This window comes from Belonocnema kinseyi, chromosome 4 (assembly GCF_010883055.1).
Source record: "Belonocnema kinseyi isolate 2016_QV_RU_SX_M_011 chromosome 4, B_treatae_v1, whole genome shotgun sequence".
Lineage (NCBI taxonomy): Eukaryota > Metazoa > Arthropoda > Insecta > Hymenoptera > Cynipidae > Belonocnema > Belonocnema kinseyi.
The window spans coordinates 41,924,339-41,949,039 of record NC_046660.1 but is presented as its reverse complement, the minus strand read 5'-3'; the positions used below and the strand labels follow the sequence as shown (position 1 = coordinate 41,949,039).

The window sequence follows — 24,701 nt, the reverse complement described above, 5'->3', positions numbered from 1 at the left end:
CATTATTATTGGGGTTTTCAACCAATATTTTAATCTCACATGAAAATGATTATAACCGAAATTTTACTGAATTAATAGAATGCAATAAGAAAAATGAAATGTTTTTTTATTGTATTTAATTATATAATTTATTAGAACAATGCCGAACTATTTGTTTTTAGTAATTTTTTTATGTGACATTATTATTGGAGGTTTCAACCAATATTTTTATGTCACATGAAAAGGATTATAAGCGAAATTGTACTGAATTAATAGAATCCAATAATAAAAATCAAATGTTTTTTTACTGTAATTAATTATATAATTTATTAGAACCATGCCCAACTATTTGCTTTTAGTCATTTTTTTATGTGACATTATTTTTGGGCTTTTCAACCAATATTTTTATCTCATATGAAAATGATTATAACCGAAATTGTACTGAATTAATAGAACCCAATAAGAAAAATCAAATCTTTTTTTAAAAGTTTATTCTTTTTAGATAAAATTACTACTATCATATTTTTGATTGAGCATTCATCGTTTTTGGTTAAAAATTATATTATTTGGTTTTCACTTTTATTATTTTATTGACAATTCAACATTTTTGTTAAATATTGCTCCTTTTTGGTTAGAAATTTAATTCTTTTATTTAAATATGGTATTTTTGGGTTGAAACTTTGACTATTATCGTAGAAAATTCTGCTACATAATTAGTAAGAAGTTCACTTTTTTGTTGAAAATTAAACTACTTTGTAGAACATTAGACTCTTCAACTTAAAAATTAAAAAATTAAAAATCTATCTTTTCAGTTAAAAATTGCACTATTTCGCTATAAAATTCAACTGGTTAAAATTAACATTTTTGTTCAAAATTCCTGTTTCTGGACTAAAAAATTAACAGTGTTTCGTAGAATGTTTGTCTTTTTATATAGAAAATTCAATCATTATAGTAGAAACTTTAACTATTTGCTTGAAAATTACCTTTTTTGTTGAAAATTAGATAACCATAACTTACTTACTCGTTAATCAAATGTATAAATATTATAGATCAATCGGTTCGTCTCGAATCAATTAATCTTTTCTATTCTTACATCAACTTTAAATTATGTGAATGATAAAATGTTCACTTCGAAATTCCACTTTTTAAATAATACAAGTGACCAAAACTTCCGTAGTTTTCAATAAAATTGTTTAATATTGTAATTTAAAAAAATGTAAGTTTGATTGTTAATGTCAAATTATTTTTGTTTTGGAATTCAACTGTTTTGTAGAAAATTCATCTTTTTGGTTAGAAAATTTATCTGTTTTGGTGAAGGATTCAACTATTTTGTTGAAAATTCGCTTTTTTTGGTTTAATTCATTCTGGTTTTTATTCATAATTCATTTTAGTAGAAACTGCATACATTGGTTTGAAAATTTAACTATATTCTTGAAAATAAAAGTATTACATTTTTGGTTTAAAATTGATTTTTCCTTTAATCTTAATTTAACTATTTGGTTGAAAATTCATGTATTTGGTAAAAAATTTGTCTTTTCGGTAGAAAATTCAACCATTTAGTTAAAAATTTATCACTTTGAAACGAAAATTTAACTATTTGGTTGAACATGAACTTTTTCCTTGAAAATTTATATTTTCTGGTTCAAAATTTGAATATTTTGTAGGAGCTTTGTCTTTTTGGCCTAAAAATTTAACAATTTATTTGATTTTTTTTTGTGCCTGACTGAAAAAATTTTTTTGGTCGTAAATAAAACTCTTTTAGAAAAAGGGAGTCTTACTGAGTTGAAAGTTTCACTACGCTGCTGTTAAATTTAACTATTTTATTCAAAGTTAACTTTTTTGTTAAAAATTCATCTTTGCAGGCTGATAATTTAACTTTTTTCTTAAAAACAGCCGCGTTTTTCATTAAAAATTCTATTATTTTGGTAGAATCTTCAACTATTTGGTTGAAAATAAATTTTTTTGTTGAAAATTTCACTTTTTTTTGTTGAAGATTCATTATTTTAATTGAAACTTCATCTGTTTGGTTGCAAATTTAAATGCTTTGTTTAAAATTAGCTTTATTTGGTTTAAAAATATACTATTTCATTTTTGGTTGAAAATTCATCTTGTTCATTGAAAATTGATCTATTTGGTTAAAAATTTATCTGTTTTGTTAAAAATGCAATATTTTAATAGCATTATTTTCTGTGAAGTCTGTTATCGATAACGTTTTGAAAAAATTTGGCAAAAATAAAAATAAAATACTGACAAAATTCTTTAGATAAATATTTTTTATTAATTTTTCATCTGATTATAATGTAGTGGTTCTTTCAATGAATGGTATATTCTTGAAACAAAAAAAATATTTTTCAAGTTATAGTACATTCCAATTTCCTTATATTAATTAATTTTTTGAAGAATGGTGTATTAGTAAACTTAAAAATAAATTATTATCAAAGGGACCTAACTTAGATAACTATTTTTCGGATTATATTTATTTTTACGAATTTGCAAATGCTCCTCGTAAACTAGATTTCAAATTAATAATTTTGTTTGTTTTTGTTTTAGTTATATAAAGCGAGAAACCGCAATTTTCTTTGGAATCGACGAGGAATCTGAGAATTCTGAAAGGCAGAGGTGGTTGGAAAGAAGACGGCGGATGGCATCCAGACGGTACGGACCTCTTCTTCCGGAACACAAACCACCAGATCCGGATATCACAAAAGACGTACCGGACACTATGGAATTACCGGAGGTACGTTTGGAAACTAAAAATCAAAGAAGTAAAATAGGCACTTGAAATATTTTTCTCTATTCTTGACGATTGCTTTTTTAAAGAGTATGATGCCAGTAGGCAACCCTGCTAAAAAAAGTGTAGAAAATTATAGAATTTGATAAACTTTCTATCCAGAGAAAACATTGTATAGAATCAAATAAAAAAATTCAGGGAAAACTAAACCAAACTCTTATCAGCACATTTTATGAACCACTCTATTAAATTCTGTTTGTACGTAAATCTTATACTTTTCTACCAACAGAATCTTATTAAAAATAAAATATTATATTTTGCACCTAGAGCAAAATCGGGCGTTTAAGCGATAGTAGATAACCTTCCACAACAGTGGAGGGTTATCTACTGACGGTAAAGTACTATCTCTCTAATAACCTAATGGGAAAGGACCTGACTGCAAATCAGAAGTTTCGTGCTTCAATTCCCAGTGGAGCAAGAAAAAATATTTTTTTTCTTCAAGAAAACATTTAATTTTTAATTTGAAAACATTATTTTCCATCCAGTCTGACTAAGACGTAAAGCATTTTCTGTTATTAAATATTTTTAACTTGATCGATATTGTGAATTTTCTGCCTCCAATGTTCTGGAGGGTTATGTACTTTTGGTAAATTACCATTCGCTGATAATATAACAGATTCAATTGTTTTTTAACTTCATAAAAATATAAAATTTTAAATGTCCAAACTTGTATTAAATCGTATCTTTCGTATTACCGAAATTTTCTATCAAACTTCATTCACACAGAAATTGAGAAATCTTATACTTTTACACCAACAATTTTTCATTGAATTTCTATCAAATATTAAGGTCACCTTACTCTCATCAAAACCTATATTCCAGAATCTTTTATATTTGTATTAAATTCTAACTTTTGAATAATCGTATACTTTTTTATTAAAATATTTTCATTAAAACTCTTTCACATCTTATCCTCGTAGAACTTTTATCAAATCAAAATTTCAATTTTTTTTACAAAATTTAATAAACTTCTATCAAAGTCTATCCATCGAGAAATCTTATACTTTTCCACGAATATACTCTTTTGTGATTTTTATAAAATCCTATCCACGCAGAACTTATATCAAATCTTATCTTCGAAGAATTCTATCAAGTTCCAATTTGTCGAGAAATCTTATATTTTTCTGTCAATATAGTTTATCAATAAATTATATCATATCTTATTGGAAAAGAACTTGTATCGAATACTATCTTCTAAAATATTGAAGGTTTTTATTATTTGTCGAGAAATATTGTAATTTTGTATCAATTATTTTGTTGGAAATTTATTTTTTCAAATGAATTTTTTATACCGAAAATTTAATATATCCATTTTTGGTTGAATATTGATTTTTTAGTGGAAAATTCGTGTTGAAAATTCATATTTTCCGATTGAAAATTAAAGCTCTCACAATAAATTTGTATTTTGGCTTGAACGTGATTATATATCCCTTTCTTGTTTTCTTTGAATGTGCATTATTTTGATTGAAAATTCATCTAATTGGTTAAAAGTTTGACTAGGTTGTTGAAAATATGAGGTTAAACTATTTTGTTGAACTACGTACTTTGTTGAATATTTAATTTTTTGGTGAAAATTCATATCCTTGGTTGAAAATTGAACAATTTTGTTGAAAATTCGTTTTTTTTGTTTATTTAAAATGTTCAAAATGTTAAAAAATGTTAAAAATGTTAAAATGTTAAAGTTTTGTTAAAATATCATCTATATGATGTTTAGCAGGATTCAGCATTGTTCCTTAAAAATCGAACTACTTGGTTAAATATTCAATTATTTTGTTGAACACCTAAATATGTTGTTGAAAAATCAACTCTTTGGTTAAAAATTTAACTTTTTTGTTTCAAAATTCAACTATTTTGGTTGAAGTTTAATCTTTTTTGTTTTAAAAATCGACCCCCAGACGGAAAAATGATATATAGTGTGAAGTTTTATATATAATATTTATCTGTTTTATACAAAAAATGTATAAAACAAATGAATATTGTATATAACACTTCACTCTATGTATAAACTATATATAATATTTCTGCCTGGGTCATTTGGTACAAAATTCATCTTTTTATTTTGAAAATTCAACTATTTGGTTAAAAGTTCAACTCTTAGGTTTTTAATGTAACTGTTTGATTTAAAATTCCTTTTTTTTTAATCTGTTTTTGGTTAAAGTTTAACTGATATCTAAGAAACTCATTTATTTGTAAATGCAACTGTTTTTGGTTGAAGTATAAACTTTTTTGTTAAAAAATGCGACAATTTGGTTGAAAATTGATCTTTTTAGTAGCAAACTCAATAATTTGATTCTACGTTAAATTTGCTACAAGATTAAAATACAGCTTTTTGAATATTAATGGCCAGGGAAAATAAAAAAATTATCAAAGGAAATAAGGGAAAAGTCAGGAAATTTAGAAAAAAGCTTTTCAGCCAACCTGTCAATAAAAATCCCATCCAAACTTTTGATAGAAATTGATTGCCTTATTAGCGGGATACAGTGAGACACTTCCGGTAAACATGATTAATTGATTATTAATTTTGATAGATTTTCTATCAAACTCGTCTGATAAAAAAAATAGAGAAAGTTATTAAAATTGCGGATATAGACGAAAAATTAAAAAGTATACATTTTTTTATCAAACCCTTTCTAATTTTCCATCAGAGAAAGGAGTTGATTCGCAAATTAGGTCAAAAGGGCTTCATCTTTTGATAATGTAGATAGAGGTGAGTTTCCATCACTGTTTCACTGTAGACAGTTGGTATTTTCAATTATTTAAAAAGCCCGTAAGACAATTCATTTTGAACTTTAGAGATGAATAAAATATATGCAAACATACTAAGACTAAAAGCTTGAATCAGCTAATTCTATTAGGAAATGAGAAAAATAATTTTAAAAACTATTTTTGAGATTACGCTGAAAAAATTTACCTTGACTATACTAAGTACTTGCACAAAAATAGGCGACTTTAAAAAAATGATTATTATTAATAATTCTAATGATCTCAAATAGAACATCTGATGTCATAGTATATTTAAGATTACATTTGACTACATAACTTAATGAATATAAATAATTTGCTTCAAGCGGCGTTGGGTACACAGTGAATAGGAAACAGTAGGTCGACCAGTTTCCACTTAAAAAGTATTTAATAATAATGATAACCGATTGTAATTGCTGCATAAAATTATGATCCGTTCTAAAACCATGTAGTATATCAGGGATATGACCGGGAATCTTATGATATCGGGAAAAACCGGGAAATTACAGTGAATTTACTTTTTGACCAGAAATTTTATAAATTTCTAGAAAAAAATCTCTCTAAGTTTGGTTTCAACCGTTTTTTAAATAATTAGTTAAATTGTTATTTTTTAAGTTTGACATCATTCAGTTCAGAATACGGAATTCGACAATCTTCCACTTTAAAAATTTTCCATTTTAGATTTGTATTTTTGAAGCCCACCTTTTAATTTAAAGAATTTTGAAATGGAGTTTCAAAGACTTAAACAAGTTAAAATTAAAAGCATTTGAAATCGAAGATTTTGGATAAAAAGTATTTTTAGTTAATCAACTGTAAATATAAATTAATCAATGATTAAAAGATTGAAATGTTTATTAAGATTTAAAAAGTGAACAATAATTGATTTCCAGATTTTAACGTTAAAAATTAAACTATTTTAATTGGAAAGTCTTATTAGATAAACATGTGTAGATGCCCGATTGAAACCATATAAAGTATTTTCAATTTTAAAATACTATATTCATAATCAAAGCGTTTTATTATATTCCAAATATTATTTTAGTGTAAAATATTCAACTTGAAATTTTTTATTCGAGAAAAAGAACAGTTATGTAATATTTAGAAATATCTGACTGTTCATTTAAAATCATTAATTATAAATTAAATATTCCAAACTAAACCAAAAAAGTAAACTTCGAACGTTACAATTTTCATATTTCTATTTAAAAATTTTTAATGTTAGTAAAATTGTTGAATTTTGATGCATAAATAAGAATTTAAAAATGATTTTAAATCAGTAAACGATGTGTCTACTTGTTCCAAAAAAATCCTGCTATTCGTACCAGAATTCTGTTGCAAATAGTTCACGGCCTAATTTGAAATCAAACATAGATTTTGACAGATTTCGAACATAAAGTTAAGTAGCTTTTTAAGAATTTTGAAAGGCTTTAGACGAATAAAAAAAATTCCTTAAAAAATGAAAATGAGTTTTTATTCTAAAAAATTAATTTTTAAAGAATTTCTAAAAAGATTTAGGAAGATTTATATAATTATCAATCATGAATTTGGAAGATTTTGAGGAAATCTTTTTATTTGGCTGGATCTTAAAAGAACTTCTAGGAATAATTTTAGGAAAAATTCGAACCATTTTAAAAGATGTTTACAAGTTCTGAAAAATTAAAAAAATAATTTAAAATTTGAAAAAATTTAAAACAACATGTAACTGTTTTAAGATTTTGAAATAAAATTTCGAAACATTCGAAGTGTTTTTAGACTATTTAAAATAAAAATGATTTGGTTTTTAATTTAAGATAATTTCAGCTTACAAAAAAATGTAATTGTTCAATTATTAATGTTTCTACCCTGCCGTGCAAAAGTTTTTGACCACCTCTTTTTTTATCATTGAATAAATTCTCGGTATTTTAATGATACCAGAGCTAAAAAAATTTCTCTTTAAAGAGTTGATTGATCTCGAAATATTGTATAAAATGAGCCCAGGTTGAAGTCAATTTATCTAATTTTTTAATTAGACATTGCAAAAATAGTGTAAATTTAAATGTTTTCTTAAATTTTCAATAACTTCCGAAATAATTAACATTTTTCAATGTCATTGGACTCATTTTTAAGCCTTTTTTTTACTGTACCACAACATCTTATGAGTATAAATCGAAAACTATAGATTTTACTATAGATTTTACAAAAAACAAGAACATTAAAAAATGTTGATTATTTCGTAAGTTATTCAACATTCAAGAAAACCTTCAAATTTACACTATTATTGCAATATCTAATAAAAAATAGATAAATTAACTTCATCCTGGGCTCATTTTATACCGAATTTTGAAACAATTCAAGTTTTTGAAAATTAATTTTTTAGGTATGATATAATCAAAAGAAGGAAAACTTAATCAGGTTTTGGAGTTAAATCTGAATCTTTGAACTCCATAATTTATCAAAGTTTAAACATTTTAATTTGGCAGTTTAACAGCATTTAATTCAAATTGTTCAGTTGAAAATTTTTAGTGCCTTCCATTTTATACGTGTACATTATTGATTATTTCAACGCAACATTTTTCATTTTAAAAACGTTTAAACTTTAGTTTTGAAAGTTTAAAATGCAAGTTTACCACTTTGAGTGCTACAATTTGCTGCTTTGTTTTCATTCGCGATTTTTTTTAATAATTCAAAAAAATATTTTAAAAATTTGTTTAACAAATCACATGCTTATTACTGTCCCAAAATTCTAAGAAATTCTTCATTTGTGATTTTTTTCCGTAAAAAATGAGTACATAAGATTCGACTGTATCAAATTTGAGATCTTTATTTTTTCATATCTAAAGAACCAATTTTTAAATTCATTTGCATCCTTCTTAGAAACATGATTTAGTTCGCTATGTATGAAAATGTATAATATATAGACATTGTATTATTAACCTCCATATTCACCTTTGAAAACTAAACTTTTAATTTGCCTAATATTTATTTCAACATATAAAATAAAAGAAAACTTTCTTGTAATTATTAAAGAAATGTTAACCATTTGATTTCAGAAATATTTCGTTAAACCTGCGTATATTATCAGTAAATTAATTTTATTACGGGCTCTTGTCATTTGAGCTTTTTAAATATTATAACCGTGATTGCTCGGACCTTATAATCAAAGTCGTTTGGAATTCCAACATGAACGTCTGTCGATCAAAACAAATGTCACTTACCAGGTTTTTCTGTTGGACAGCAGAAGTATATTTAGGTAAAGTAAATGGTATCGTACTCAGAGGCGGACCGAACAAAGAATGGTGGGAATTTATGAACAAAACTCTAAAGAGACAAGATATAAAAAGCCATGGAAACAGCAGAGCTTGGCCGAAAAGAGGTATGGATGTAAAGGAAGCCAAAATGGTATGCCAGGAGAGAAATGTGTAGAGAAAAATAGTTTATAGGAAATTTGTGATGAAGAGTATCAGCGGAGTGATATTTGCCTGAAAAGAACGATGGTGTATATCAATAAACCTTTGTGGAGAGCTTTGCTTAGTGGGCGGGATTTAAGTAAGAAGTATGGATCTCACTATGCGATTATCAGTCAGTTTGCGTATTGTTGTGTGATCCATGGAGTATGATAACGATATGAATTCCTTGATCAACGGTAGTTTAACGAGTTTATAACCGAGTTAGTTACGCTTTTCCCGAAAGGGATTTGGCTTAATGGTATAATAATAATGTCATCAGTTACGCAAAATTTAGGCTCAATTACGTCTTTGAAATTTACCCGACCCACTAAGAGCCACTTCCCTCCACATTTATGAATGCACTACATTTCCTAATCAGAAGAGAATAACATCCAAATGGGAAATTATAGGAAATTAGACTATTATCAAAGTTTCGTCGTAAAATACACTAGCTGATAACTAATTGAAAGCAATATCCTGCTTTCCAGAAGTAGCCTGCTTTTCATGTCGTTTGAATATCTCATTGTAAATTTGAAACTACATACATAACTCTAAGCTGTTCTGACCCTCTGGCCATCCTCGAGGAATGAGGATTGATACAGCAACGTGCTTGCGGTATTCATCCTCTCAGCAGTCATCACTATATTATAACCTCGCTCATGTGGTGTTCTATACGTGACTGACTATCAAGTATTTCTAAAACTCTTGTAATTAATTCTAACGGTGCGGTGAATGTCTAGAAATTCAGTTATGCGATGTTAGCAACTCTATTAATGGTTCATGTGCACTTCATAGAGAAGAACCAGTTAGCAATATTTCATTAGCATACTGTAAAAGAGAAATTATTCAAAATTAATTTTGAATAATTTTTAAAATTTTTTTAATGAAAAAGGTTTTCGTTTTGAAACAGATTTTTAAATTTATAACTGATCATGACTTCCATAATCTTCAATAGTATGCATTAATATTATAGGTGAAAAAGTTTACTATACAAAACCGATTTTTCAAATATTATAAATTAACAGAACTTACTTTCTCTTTTGTCAAATTTATAAATATTATAGGTTAATCGATTTGTCTCAAATCAACGAATCTTTTCTATTCTTTTATGAACTTTAAATTATGTTATTGAGAAAAGGTTTACTTAAAAAATCAAAATTTTAATTAACACAAATGACTATAACTTTCGTATTTTTAAATCAAATAGATTAATTTTATGGGTCAAAAGAAAATTATAGATTTGATTTTCGAAGCAGTGATTTTTGTTTGAAATAACTGATTTAGGATGAAAAACGCTAACATACCCTATTTTTGTTTAAATGTTGTTTAAATAATAAAAAACTCTTCCACATTTATTGTCAATTTTCTGAAAAATTAAATTATTTTTGTTTGAAAGAACTGATTTGTGGAGAGAAACGTTGACATAACCTAAAATTGCTAACAAGTTGTGAATCTTATTCGAAATCTTATTTTTTCTCATATTTCTGATTTTTACTTAATCGACTTAATGCACCATAGTGGTTTTCGTTTTGAAGTACTAACTCTTTGTGTCGAACGCTAGTGTAGCCTAAAATTGTTTTAAAAAATTCTGAACCTTCGAAATCTAATGATCTTTGTTTAAAAAAGGCCGTTTCTGGTAAAAAGAGTAACAAAACTGAAAAAATAGTGGAAATCTTGATGATGATTTGTGTTTTAAATTATCTTTTTCATCATTTTAAATTTTCAACAAATGTTTATGATTTTATATTAAAATTATTTTTGTATTGGTAATTTTCAGCTTAAAGCACTAACATAGAACATGTATGGTAGCTTCATTAATTTATTATATAATTCGTCAGTTTTAATTTAACTGCGCGTTTTGTATTATGTATTCCAAAGCACAAATTTTTTTAATTGGAAAAATGTTTTGTTTGTGATTTTTCTTATTAAAAAGTATAATTTGCAGATTTAATTTTTAAATCTTCAAAATTTGAAGTCAAAAAAACTAGAAGTAATGAAAAGTCAACTAGCTTTTCAATAACAAGGATTGTGAGATTTTCGAGGCATATCTTTACACTAATTTTTTTGTAGAATTTTTTTTAGAAGCTGAAAATTGTATTTTTTCTACTTTGCAAAAAGTTAAACAAAAAAAAACTAGAATCTGGAAATTAGGAAAAAGCCTTTAAGTTTAGAAATGCATTTTATAGAGTGTGGATCAATCTCTTTGTTGAAGAATAATTCGAATATGGGCCACCACAAAATTGGAAGCTAATTTATTTTTAAATAATTTAAAGTATCTACAATATTCTGGGATTCAGAGATACTAGAGAATTAAATTTATCGAGTTAATATGAATATTTTCACCTTTTAAAATATCTAGAAAAAACCTAAAATTGGCAAATCAAAATTCTGTAGCAACGACGGAATAATAAATTCAAGTAAGAAGTTTTGTAAAAAATTTTATCAATTGACACCAAAATATGTTGAATAAAATCTTTTAGGAATTCAAAATTCTGGTATAGAATGAAAAATTATTAATATAATTCAATGTAAATGAAATAAATACTGATTCATTTAATTTTTGTATGCCTCATAACCTTAAAGATGAATAGCTTGGACAATTAATTTCATTTCTACAAATATAATTTGAAAATTCTTAGGATTTTGCATTAAAAAAATCAATTTACTACATATTGTTTCCATTTTATGTATTTCCTATAAACTTACAGAGGATACAAATTAGAGTTCTTTATCCGAATTTTTTATTCCTTAGAAGATAAATTTTTCAAAATTTAATGCCACTTATATATCTGATGCTATTAAAAAAATCATTCTAGTTGTTCCGAGGGCTGCATTACAAAAAAAAATTCATGTTACTATTTTTCAAAATTAATGCGATTATTGGCACTGCTTTTTTATTTATTATCTCTGATGTGAAGCCAAGCTCTAATGTTTAGTTCAAAAAGTTTTTCCAAAACTTTTGAAAAGCTTTAATAATGATCGTATTTTAAATGAAGCTGCTACAGAAGATACTTTTTAAAATCTCGAAATAACATAACGTATTCAGATGTATCGGAAAATGTTTCTAGAAATCCTTTTTCTTGACCTAGATTTATCAAGTTCAGTTAAAAGCTTGCAGTACAGAACTAGATAACCAACATTTTTATTTAAAATGGATTTATTGCATCAAAAATTCGTCAGAAATAAAATTCACAATTTATTTCAGGGTGACCACCTATCCCGGATAAAGCTGGGAGTTAAATGTTTCACCGGGAGATTTCCCGTATTTCATAATTCACGCATTTTCAATTTAGTATGTTTCTTATTAGCAAGCATATAATTTGCAAATTGTTAGGAATAATGAAACTTTAAAGGTTTACAACATTTAAAATTCTGCAATTTTGAACGTCGAAAATTACAGTGATATTTTTTTGCAGTAATAAGAATTGTTGGTAAGAAAAATCTACACCGTGTTGTAGTTTCAAATTTAACTATTTAAATTTTCAGGACGACTTCGCTATTAAATATTTCAAAATTTCCTATTGAAAGCCTTGAAATTCAGTTTTATATTTAATAGTTTTAGATTTAAATATAAAACAATTTCCCATTGAAAATGTTGATATTGTATAATTTAAAAAATTGGAATCACATTACAAGAGTCTTGTTTTATATTCAGAGCTTTAGTTGAAAATTAAAACAAATAAATAATTCCGGATTGAAAAATATTTGATAGGAAAATTTCAAGAATTACTAATAATTATAAGGGAAGTATTCAAAATTAAATGATTTGAAATTGAAAAATTAAAAATTTAGTTTAAAATAATTAAAAATATATATAAATTAAGCTATCTGAGATTGATAATTTTGCAATTAAAACTGAATTTGTTGGATTTTGGAAAGTGTAATTAACTATTTAAAAATTTTCAATTTTCAAGCGATTTAAAATTATTTCAAATAATTGCAATTTTTAAGAGTTTAAGTACAAAATAGTTTCAATATGAAAATTTTTTGTGATTAAAATTTTTTCAGTTTAAAAAAAAGTTTGAATTCATTCAAGTCTCAACGTTCTGTATTAGACAATTTTTATTTTTAATGTTTGTGATTTGAAATTACTGTGTATTTTGAAAGTTTTTTCAGAAAGTTCAATTAATTTTTTTATGTTATAACAATTTATCTGATCAGCTTTAATGTTGAATTATAATTTTTAATGTGATAACAATGTAAAATTGTAGAATTTTCAAAGTTTAAATTTGTAGAGATTGTCAAAATTAAATGGCATTCTATGTGCAATTATTCAAATTTAAAATTTTCAAAGTTTTAATTATTAAATTTTTGAGTTAAAAATAAAATTGTTTAATTTTTAGTGTTTAAGATATCAATCAATGGATTTCTTGCAGAAAGGTTCGCTGATTCTCATCGACTTCACAATCAATCATAAAAATAAAAAACTGTGATGTTCGCAAAGACCGAACAGGGAGAAATTCGGGAGAGGGAAATTAAACAAAAAAATGTTCACCCTTTAGTTCCAATTTTATTATAGAAATAATTTGTTCTACCTTTTAGCTATTTATTTTGTTTAAGTCTGAAATATCATATTTTTGGTCCAGAATTCATCTTTTTTTTTAAACTTGACTATTTGTTTGCAAACTCAATTATAATTTTGAAAATTCAACTATTCGCTCACAAAAGTCATATATTTTGCTTCATTAATCATTATTTTTATTTAAAAAGTCTGCTACTAAATTTTAGGTGCAGAATTCATCTCTTTTAGTTCAAAATTCTACCATTTGTTTCGAAATTAAAAAATTAGTCTATTTTGTATACAAATTCTACTATCTGGTTGATAATTTAATTACCTTGTTGGAAATTCAAGTATTGTTTTAAAGTCATCTTTTTTCGTCAAAAATGACAATGTTTTTTTTTAACATTCGTCTTTTTTATAGGAAATTCATCCTTTTTGGTTAAAGTTAAAACATTTTGGTTTGAGAATTCGATCATTTTGTTGAATATTCATTTTCGTAGGTTGAAAATTTGGTTGAAAATGCACCTTTTTTCAAAAAAATCATTTTTTTGTGCTTGAAACTGTCCCTATTAGGTTTTAAACATATATCTTTCTTGGAAATTCAAATATTTGATGAAAATTCATTTTTCTTGGTTGAAACTTAACGTTTTGGTTGAAAACTCAATTTTTTGGTGAAAGTTACACTATTTTGTGGAAAATGCAATATATTTCGACAGCAATGGAAAATTTAATTTAATTTCTAACTAAAATTTCAAATTTTCTAACCTCATATTTTAATAGCATCAAAAATGAACTTTAATTTTTATTGATGCTAATATTCATTAGTCCACAAATTTTCAACCTTTATATCTATTCTCTTTTTCTGTTGGTTGAAAATTTAATTATTTTATTAGAAAGTAAACCTTTGTGTTTTTAACAGTCATATTTACGGTTTGAAAATTCAACTATTTTGGAAAAATTCCAATTTTCGTCTCGAAGGTTCAATTATATCGTGGATATTTCTGCTGGAAAATTCAATTGTTTCGTAGATTTTACTGTTTTATTGAATATTCCTCTTTTTAAGTAGAAAATCAATTTTGTTTGTTACAAATGCAACTGTTTGATGTAAAATTAATCGTCATTGTTCGAGGATTGAATTGTTTAGTTAATCATTTTTTTTCTTGTTAAATTCAACTGTTTTGTATTCAAACCTAAAATATTTTTTGTTCGAATGATTAAATATTACATTTTTTCTTAAAAATTAGTATTTTTAGGTTGAAAATTGAACTTGTTTTGTAAACTTTTTTTACTCAAAAATTCAACCCTTGTTGAAAATATTTCTTTTTCATTTCAACTTTCATCTCTTTCGGTAGAAATTTGTTTAATTAAAAACGCAACTGTTTGATAGAAAATTAATTTGTTTTTAATGATGATTTATATATTTTGTTGAAAATTTGTCTTTTTGGTTTAAACCAACTTTTTATTTTATTTTAAATGAAAATGTGTTCTTGTTTAAAATATCAACTATTACATTTTTTTATTCACAATTTATCTTTTTTGGTTCAAAATTGAAATACTTAGTTTAAAGTTAAACACATTCAACCTATTACATAGTTTTATTGAGTCGTGAGTATTTTCAACTTGAAGAATTTAAATCCTAAAGTACCACAGATTTTATATCCCAGAAAGGAAATTCTTTCATTATTCATAATATTTCTTTCTTTGCAGTCTGTGACATTAAGAAGATGGCAGCAACCTGTGCAAAGGAAAGACTCTGTTGCGAGGATGACATTATCCGGGCTCCATTATGTGGTCGAGGTAAGTACTTTTTTAAATTTATATTTCAAAGAAACTTAAATCGTACTTTACTACATTTACAGGCTTCACAGTAGGATGCCCTAAAAACCCAATTTTCAATTCGGTGAAAAAATAAGTGCGTATTTTTATTTTATGCTCACCTTTGTTGGTGATAAAATATAATGTTTGCTTGTTACGATACAGGAAAGTAGGAAAATGAAATATATAATCCTCTTTTCCTATATTCCTATGAAAAATAGGTTTAACGGAATTCTAAAAAATCTTGCACTTATTGTTATTGACTACGTGTTTGGTAGCATACTGCGTAAATGTGACTTAAAGTGGCTGTTTTTAGTTTATTCTTATAAATTTTCTGGAATTTTGTAAATCGCAAATTCAAAATGAGGAATGTTTATTGTAACAATTTATTTTTAAAATAAAAACTTTAAATTTCAAAGGATAGGATGCTACTCATAACCCCTTCTTTATATTAAATAAGTGAATAATAAATAAAAGGAATAAAAATAAATTAACCGGGAACGCCACTATTCACTTAATGTTGAAAAATAATTCTGTCCTCAACATTTTGCTACCAGAATATTATTTGTTAACTTTTTCAGACATTCAAAGAGATAAAAAATAAAAAAATATGGACAAAAAATTATTATATCTTAGTTTAAGGATTGTATAGAATGCAGGTAACGATAGCCAAATGTTCGATACTAGTAATCAAAAACAAAATCTAGATTTTTGAGCACGTTAAAATAAAATTTTGAAGTTTTTAAGATAATGACATTTTTCTTAAGATTCCAAGGAATATTAAATTTTGTTGTTTTAAAAAATTAATTTTTTAAAATATTTAAAAACATTTTTAATAATTTCCTTGAGTTTCGGAAAAGAATGTAGAAGATTTTAAAGTCAAATATTTCAATTTCGCAGAATTGAAAAATTTTGGAAAAAATCGAATAACTTTAAGAGATATTTAAAAGTTTTAAAAGGATTCAAAAATAATTTTTTTTTAACAAAATGCAGATTTGTTAAGCTTTGGAACAAAAAATTTAGAAACTTTTTGGAAATTTTGAACAGTTTTAAAAGAATACATTTTTTTACGATTTCTCTCTAAATTTATTAAGTTCTATAAATGCTCGGAATGATCGCAACTTCTCTTAATATCCGGAAATTCCTAGAATTCTCTCAATTCCTTTATTTCGTTTATTTTTTAAATTCCATTAGTATTCTGAATTCCTATAACATTCGGAGTTCCTTGAATACTCCAATTTGCCAAAATGATGTGAAATTATTCACAATTTCTGAAATTCCTAAAATCCTTTAATTTCTTAAATATTCTGAATTTCTTAAATCCCTGGAATTAACCGAATGCTTTAAATTCTCTAAATTCTCTAAATTTACGAAATTCCTTGAACATTCGGAATTCCTTAAATTCTGTAAATTCCCTAAATGTTATGAAATTCCTGAAAATTTCTGAATCCCCTGAAATCCTTGAATTCCTTGCATATTCTGAATTCCTAATATCTGAATTATTTAAATTTTCTAAAATTCTTTAGCTTCACTGAATTCCTTGAACATTCGGAATTCCTTACATTCTATAAATTCCCTAATTGTTATGAAATTCCTGAAAAATTCTGAATCCCCTGAAAGCCTTGAATTCCTTGCATATTCTGAATGTCTAATATCTGAATTCTTTGAATTTTGTAAAATTCTTTAACTTTTCTGAATTCTTTGAACATTCGAAATACCTTAAAGTCTCTGAATTCCCTAAACGTTTAGAAATCTCCAAAATTCTGTAAATTCCTTAAAATCTCTGAATTTCTGTATTCATTGAATTCTTTTAATTCGTTTCGTTCCCTAAATGATCTGAAATGTAAAAAATTCACTAAAATCCTTCAGTTTCTTGAGTATTCTTAATTCCTTCAATTTCTTCAATTTATTTAATTCCTTTAATGCTCTAAAATTCCTACAGTTTTCCGAACTCATTGAAAAAAAATTTATATTCTGAATTCCCTGAATTCTTTAAATATTTGAAATGCCCTGCCTTTTTAATTATTATAAAACCCTTGAATTCCTTGGATTATCTAAAATCTTTTATTTCTTTAGATTCCTGAAATCCTTGAATATTCGGAATTTTCGGAATTCTTTGAACGTTATGAATTCCTTGAATTCTTGAATATCCTGAAATCCTTTATTTCTCTTATCTTATATTTGTATATTATTACTGAATTATGAAACGAGAGCGTGCATCTTCATCTCGCAAAAAATAGTTATTTTTCTTTTATTCTAATTAATATGAATAGGACATTTTTGTATCAGCACAGAGAGAAATTTCAAGAGAATATTTCACGGAAGCGCGTGATTTTAGAGCTACAATTTTTACGTGATTTAGAGTCTCGGACCTTGAGATCTAAAAGCATATAATTCGAGACCTGTGAAACTGCGTTACTTATGCTTTAAAAGCAAGGGTTCCGAGATCTTAGTTCTCGCGCCCAAACGTAATAAAATCAAGAAGTACTACCGTGAATTAATCTCCCGAAATTTCTTTCCGTTTAGAATTCGATTTTTTTATTCAATGCAGAATCAATCAATTCTAACTTTTTGATTTTGAAGAACAATTTGCTCTATTTTATTCTCCATGATATTAAACTCAAGTTACCTTCCGCTCACTTTGACCCTTTATGCTTAAACACATTTCCATTTCGATCATAGTGGAACGTTACCGGAAAGCGATTCGCGTTACACATCGAGGGCGGTTAGTCCGATTTGCAAACACAATTCCATTTTGGTGTTTGGTGTTTTGAAACGAAGTACATTCACCGTAATAACGTGAAAGGAGAATAGAGGGTTGGAAATTCGTACTGTCCAGCGTCGTGCCTAAATCCTGTTTAACCATGAAATCGCTGAAATTGGATTTATAATTGGACACAATGGAGAAAACGCGCATCGAGACATTTCCAACTTTTCATCAGCGAATTTTATTTCCGGTTTTCGCAAAATTCGGTTTTCAGCAGTATACATGCAGGACATAATCCACTCGGTAAAATTTCAGATTCGAATTAATTCGTCTATGCCTCTGCCTTTTTCGATGAATAAAGAACAATAGAGAATTTGATATTGCGAATGAGAGTGAATTGTAATGGCTTATCTCATTTTCAGTAGCGTATTAAAAGTACACTATTTCAGGCTTCGAAGTTCCACATCATTTCATTTTTTTATACTTTTTCAGGCAAGGCAACTTTTTCGCTATTTTTTCAGTAAAGTGATATATAGAAAATATAATGAACTTACAAATTTTAGTTTCTTTTTAATTAAATATTTGAAATTAGTTAAAGTAGGAGCCGAACGCCTAGAAAAAACGATTTCGTAGCCTCTTATGATGGCAATTAAGTCGTTAAAAAATCCCCCTCCTCTACTTTCCCTACTTTTCCCTCTCTTCCTCTAAATCCCCTCCCATCACTTCATACTTTGCTACCCCTCCCAACCTCAGTTACTTCCTTCTCTACTTCCCCCCTGTCCTCTAATTACTTAGCTAATACTTTCATTCTCTTACTTTTCTTTCACAGCCTTTACTATCGCTCCCTTACTGACACACACTACTCTACTTGCCCTTCCTTCGCTTCCCTCACTATTTGCTCTCACTTCCAATCATTATTGCTCACTTTCCTTCTCCTCATTTTTTCTCCCCTAATTTTCTGTCACTTAATCTTCTTCCTGTACTTTCTAACGCCTCGCTTCTCCCACTTCCCCTCACCTAACGTACTCTCGCTCAGCCTGCTTACACTTACCTTATTTTCCTTCACATATCCTACTTCCCCTACCCTAATTTCTCCTCACTTAGCCTACTTCACGTAATATCCCTTCTCTTATTTCCTCTCACATCTTAAGCTATCACTTTTCCTTGCTTTTCCTGTCCTAATTTTCACTCCTTATTTTACTCACTTCCTCTAATTCCCCGCCCTTCATTTTCTCCTTCTAACCTACTTCCCAAACCTCATTTTCCCTCACTTCCCATCTCTTCATTTTCCCGTTTGAGAAAAGAGCACGACATGCGTATAGTGGGAGAAATCAGGAATTGAATTTTCATAATCCACTACAGCCTACAATATTAACCGATTTTGACGTTTTCTTTTCTTTTTAAAATGCCCAAAATTCATTCTTGCAGACGGACTTTAGGCCAGATTTTCTAATTTCACTCTGTGAAATTTATAGTTTCAACGAACATAACGTCAAAACTGGACATTTTATTAACATTATTTGTTTTCTCTGAAGAAAAGGCTTCAGGGAAGTCGCTATCTATCGGAATAATTGCGGATCCACTTTAGGAACATAAATATGCATTTAAAGATCCAAACAAATTGTTATCAACAATTTATATAACCAATTCCTTTCATACGATGCTCAACCCCAACAAAAAACGTTATCTTGGTTAATAACAATATTATAAACATATTTGAAATTTTAGCAGTAACTCACAATTTTTATTCTTTTTACCAATATTTCTAATAAACAGTCATCTATACTAGTTCAACGTCTAATTAAGCGGTTTTTTCGTAATGATAGTGAGTATTGATAGTGTTACTTCAGTAAGTTACTTTGTCAGTAATTCTCAATTAATAATATTAATAAATGATGATAGAAAATTGTAACTTCTATAATATAAATATTTCAAATAAATATTTTGTTTATTAACCAAAATCTAAATTTTTACTTTATATTAGGAATGACGACAGAATTTTATCAGGTATTTAAATCTTTTCTGCTGGTAGAAATGTACTAGAAAAATATTTTGGAGAGCTATGAAATTACAAATGTAAACCGTTTTTCTGGAATTTAATGTCTTTATATTTAGGTTTTTCCAGACTTCTCACATTCTTTAACGAATTATTTTTGCTGTAGAGAAGCCTAGAATTTCTGATAAAATTCTTTCGTCTTTTGTATAAAATCTCTAAAAAGATTTAAACAATTTATATATATAAAAATATAGAGACTATGGAAATAAGAATTTTTAAGCTTTGCAAGTGAAAGGCGTTTATCAATGTATACTTTTTAAGGTTGAAAAAAATCGACTTAATAAAATTACGGTGCACCTTGATATTTTTTTCTAAATTATGAAAAAATATCCCTGTATAATTTTGAGAAAACCCGGAGTAATGGATATATTATTATCTTGATGATTATTATTATTAGTATTCATTAATTAAATGCGACCTAAAGGGTGTTAAAGTTCTGATACAGAATGTCTCTCAAATTAATAAAGACAAGTGCTTTAAAATAGAGGTTTCTGGATTTGCCTTAGTCTCATCTACAATTTGATATGATTTATAAAGAACAAATTAATCGTCACATATTACTAATAATATGAAAAATGTATGTAAATTAAGGATTTTTTTAATAAATATATCAAATCTAGTATTCCTCTTGTAAATCTGCATAATTTTTTCTAAAAACAAGCAAATAGTATATTGAGCACCTACTAAATAAATAATAACTTTTAAAATATTGATTTTCGACAAAATTGCAATAGATAAAAATGGTAATAATTTACAAAAGGATTGCATGTGTTAGGGTGCATTTGCTGAATAAAATATTTTGCATATTTTTTATGTTATTGCTAATATCTTGATATTATTTTGATTTTTAAATAATCTCAAATTATAGAGAAAACTAAGGTGAATTCACAGCTATCTTCAAAATCTCTTATCTTTATTATTTGAGAAATATTCTTTATTAACCCATCAGCTGCGGAATTTTTGTTCTGTCTTGGATTTTCAACTCTTTTTCGATGGTTCAGCTATATTACTTTAAGTAAATTAAACTAATTAGCTCATTTAATAATTGAATTAATTACTTAAATAACTAATAGTTTAACTAAATAATTAAAACTTAACTGATTTAACTAATTTAAAAGAGATCAAACGTGTGGTACTATACCGTACCGCCAACAGCTAATGGGTTAACCTTTTTTACTATAAATTATAATTAGGAAGTTATATTAGTTAAATTTAAAGACAGGATTCAGAGTTTGAGCATTCTTAGAAAGTTTACGAAATAACAGGAAAAGTATTATAAATACTGTAATGGAAATTATCTTTATTAATTTAAGTGAAAAAAGCTTTGTAAGGAAATACATTTAAATTGGAAAATGTGTCTATATTCCTGTTATAACAGGGTATTGCGATGAAGCATTTCAATTAAAATTAATTATATTCAGTTGCCTTTAACTTTATTAAAATTGGATAATTGTTTTCATTACATTGTGAAGCACCAGCAATGGTAAATTATTCGAATTACAAATATCAAATTAAATTAAATATTAAGCTAATTAGAATTAGTTGGCAAAACTGCAAAAAAAAAAGTCGATTGCCTTCAATTTCTTATAATCTCAAATATTTTATATATGTATATTTATAAATACATAATAAAAAATATATATCAAGAAAGTATGATTAAAAAATTAATATTATTATATTATCAGTAGTGTAATATACAAGAAAAAAAAACATTCTTTTTAATAAAAACAGTGGAAACGTTCAGGAAAAATAATTTTTGTATTTAATTTTTCCTTATACTATCGATTTTCACCAATTTGTCAAAAATGATTCAAATAATGTCATTTGGTTGAAAAATGGTTTTAACGGGAAGTGAAATGATATCAATAATCACGGCTTCTAAAAGAACAAAACATTATATTTCATGTAAAAACTTTAAAACTTACAAAAAGTAAAAATTTTTAAATTATTTTTTGTATTTCAATTCTTGAAACATGGTAGAATTTTAATAAATTAAGGTTGTTTTTAAGGAAAACATTCCCTGCAGCTCTTCTATTTCCGAATTTAAAAATAATTTAATAATCTTTGAAAATATTTATTTGTTTAAATTTGTTCCGTAGAACGTTGTTTCAACAATTTTAGCTACAGAAAAATTTACTTCCAAATTAGAAACGGATTTATAGAAAATGTTTTACCCGGCGAAAGAACGGGTACCAAAAGGAAAGATTTAAAGGATTTGGAACCCAAAAAGAAAGATTTAAAGTCTTTAAAAATTAATTTCATATCTAATTGTAATCTCTTTCTGTTAAAACCTCGCTAAAGTATTTCAAGGTGCTATTCGCGAATACAACCTCAAAATAAATAGTTCTCAAATTGCCAGAAATACCAATTATTGGTAACTTTTCGAAACGAAAAAGGTTTGGGTGTGACAGAACTTCTCCCCTACTTTTTCTAGCTCGAAAAATTACTTTTTTGTGTCAAACGAAATTTTAGCTTATGATTGATCAACGAAGCAGCATTTATTTCATATATTATAACTATCTTATTAAATAAAAGATTGTTTAATATTTACTAATCTTGCATTTCAAAATTTCAACCGTTAAATATTGAAATTAATAAACGAGTTGTGGAATTCATTATAATAATTCAAATCTATAATTATCTCACATTAATGAAATGTTTCATAGACTTAAATTTTTTTTCAATTCAAAAAATTTGTAAAGTGAGTATACGAGTATAATGCCTTGGAGAAACTAAAACATTGAAAAAAGTCTGTTACTGAACAATAATTGTTTGATTATTTTTGTATTTTTTACCAAATTAAAGTTTTTTCTTGTTCTTGTCAGACTGATGTTTTATTTTTAAATTAGAAAAAAAGTTTGCAAAAGGTTTCAAACCATTTACTCTAAAATTCGGAAGTCCTCAAAGTAAACAATTGCCTTATTGTCATCCTTGAAAGAATGAAGAACTAATGAAAATTCTGCTGTGGCCTCTGTAGTCTTAACCCCCTCCCCCTTTATTATCTCTCAAAGGCGCTACAAATTTTTGGCTGAGGAAATGAGCCCTCTTCAGGCCAAAATGTTGCTGGTATTGGAGCGCATTGTGTTATGATGGTTGTGCTGTGTCTGAAAGTGATTAAATTTTTATCCAGTGGCCGATGTTGGTTTAATAGTCATGCGGTAGCTGGTGGTGGTTTGATGGTCATACGGTAGCTGATTGTGGTGTGATCGTCATGCGCTAGCCAGTGGTAGTGTGATGGTCGTGCGGTGGCTGACCGTGGTTAAATTATTATCCAGTGGCCGATGTTGTTTTGATATTCATGCGGTAGCTGGTGGTGGTGGTTTGATGGTCATACGGTAGCTGATTGTGGCGTGATGGCTATGTGGTAGTCGATGGTGGCGTGATGGTCGTGCGGTGACCAACCGTGGTTAAATTTTTACCCGGTAACCTATGTGGGTTTGATAATCATGTGGTAGCTGATGATGGTTTGATTGTCATGAGGTAACTGATTGTTGTGTGATAGTCATGTGGTAGTCCATGGTGGTGTGATCGTTGTGCGGTGACACGACGGTGAAGTGAGAGGTTCTTAAAGCGTACCTCCGAAGAATACCCTGATCAGTCGAGAAGGTAATGCGAGAAGTTTTCGAATAGCACTCTTTCTGACGAAAGAAGGCTGGAAGAAGGTCAGGATCTGAGAAAAAATTTCATTTCCGACGCTAATGAATAAACACCACTGAAAGGCTTTTAAACTCAGTGCATAAAGGACAGCTTAATATTTCTCAAAATTAAAAGTGGTCCTTTGATTTGACCACCTAACCCCTTATTGGATTTTTAACTATGGGACCGTCCTGGCCGGTAACACTGAGTGAATGAACTCGTAGACTGTAAATGGAAACACTAACAATAAAACAAAGTTCTCCAAAAGGGTGCTTCGGAAATTAATTAAACATCATGAGGGAGGATCAATAACTAACTCTCGTTCGTCGCTGGCTTATAATAGTTTCCTTAATTATTTCCGGAAACGCAAGCTTGGGCGTGTGTAAGTAAGGTGCATAAGTGGCGCAACTTGTTCTTCTAAATTGACGTAATGCGCTGGATCTGGAGTGAAAGCGCCTCTAACTACGTGTAGGTAACTTACATGGTTGGCTAGAAATCTATTCGTCTATAAAGCTAACGAGGTTGCGGTGAGATAGAGTTTCGTGCCCCAAGAAACAAGCTTTCAGCTCCCCAAAGTAGGCAGTTACCTGTGATATCTGCGTGCCCACGTACACTATGTCTAGAGCACATTATTGTTGCCTTCAGTTGAGGAGAAATCAAAATGGCTCTCGTTATTACGATGAAATTTTAGCAACACAAATTATGAAATGAGATTGAAATCTTTATAAGGACCAGAATAGTATATTATTCTCCAAGGGTGAAAAAGTTGGACTTTTAGACGAGTTTATGTCTTTAGTGCGAGTTGTAGGCGAAAGCACGCGGGAAAAATAAGTTTTTTAATGCTTAAAAACTAATTCAAGAGTACATGATATGGAAGACAGTTTATACTCCCGAAGCCAGTGACAGTTTTTTGCAAGCAATTTCCTTCCGCCTAATACTTTGAAAAATTCTTCAGATAGTAGTTTTGTAAGCATAGTTAGCGTCAGTTACCGCACATGTTTTAAATTGGTTCCAAACTTTAATTCACGTTTAAACTGTACGAAGACGAA

At 27.5% G+C, this 24,701-nt stretch overlaps 1 protein-coding gene across 1 annotated transcript in view; it reads left to right on the top strand.

Moving 5' to 3' along the window:
- The window catches only part of LOC117171914 (inactive rhomboid protein 1), a 364,512-nt gene that overhangs the window by 217,642 nt on the left and 122,169 nt on the right, over positions 1-24,701 (top strand). The window contains exons 6-7 of the mRNA XM_033359571.1: positions 2,530-2,716; positions 15,146-15,235. Of these exons, the coding sequence (XP_033215462.1) occupies positions 2,530-2,716; positions 15,146-15,235 (277 nt within the window). The remainder of the gene's footprint in view (positions 1-2,529; positions 2,717-15,145; positions 15,236-24,701) is intronic.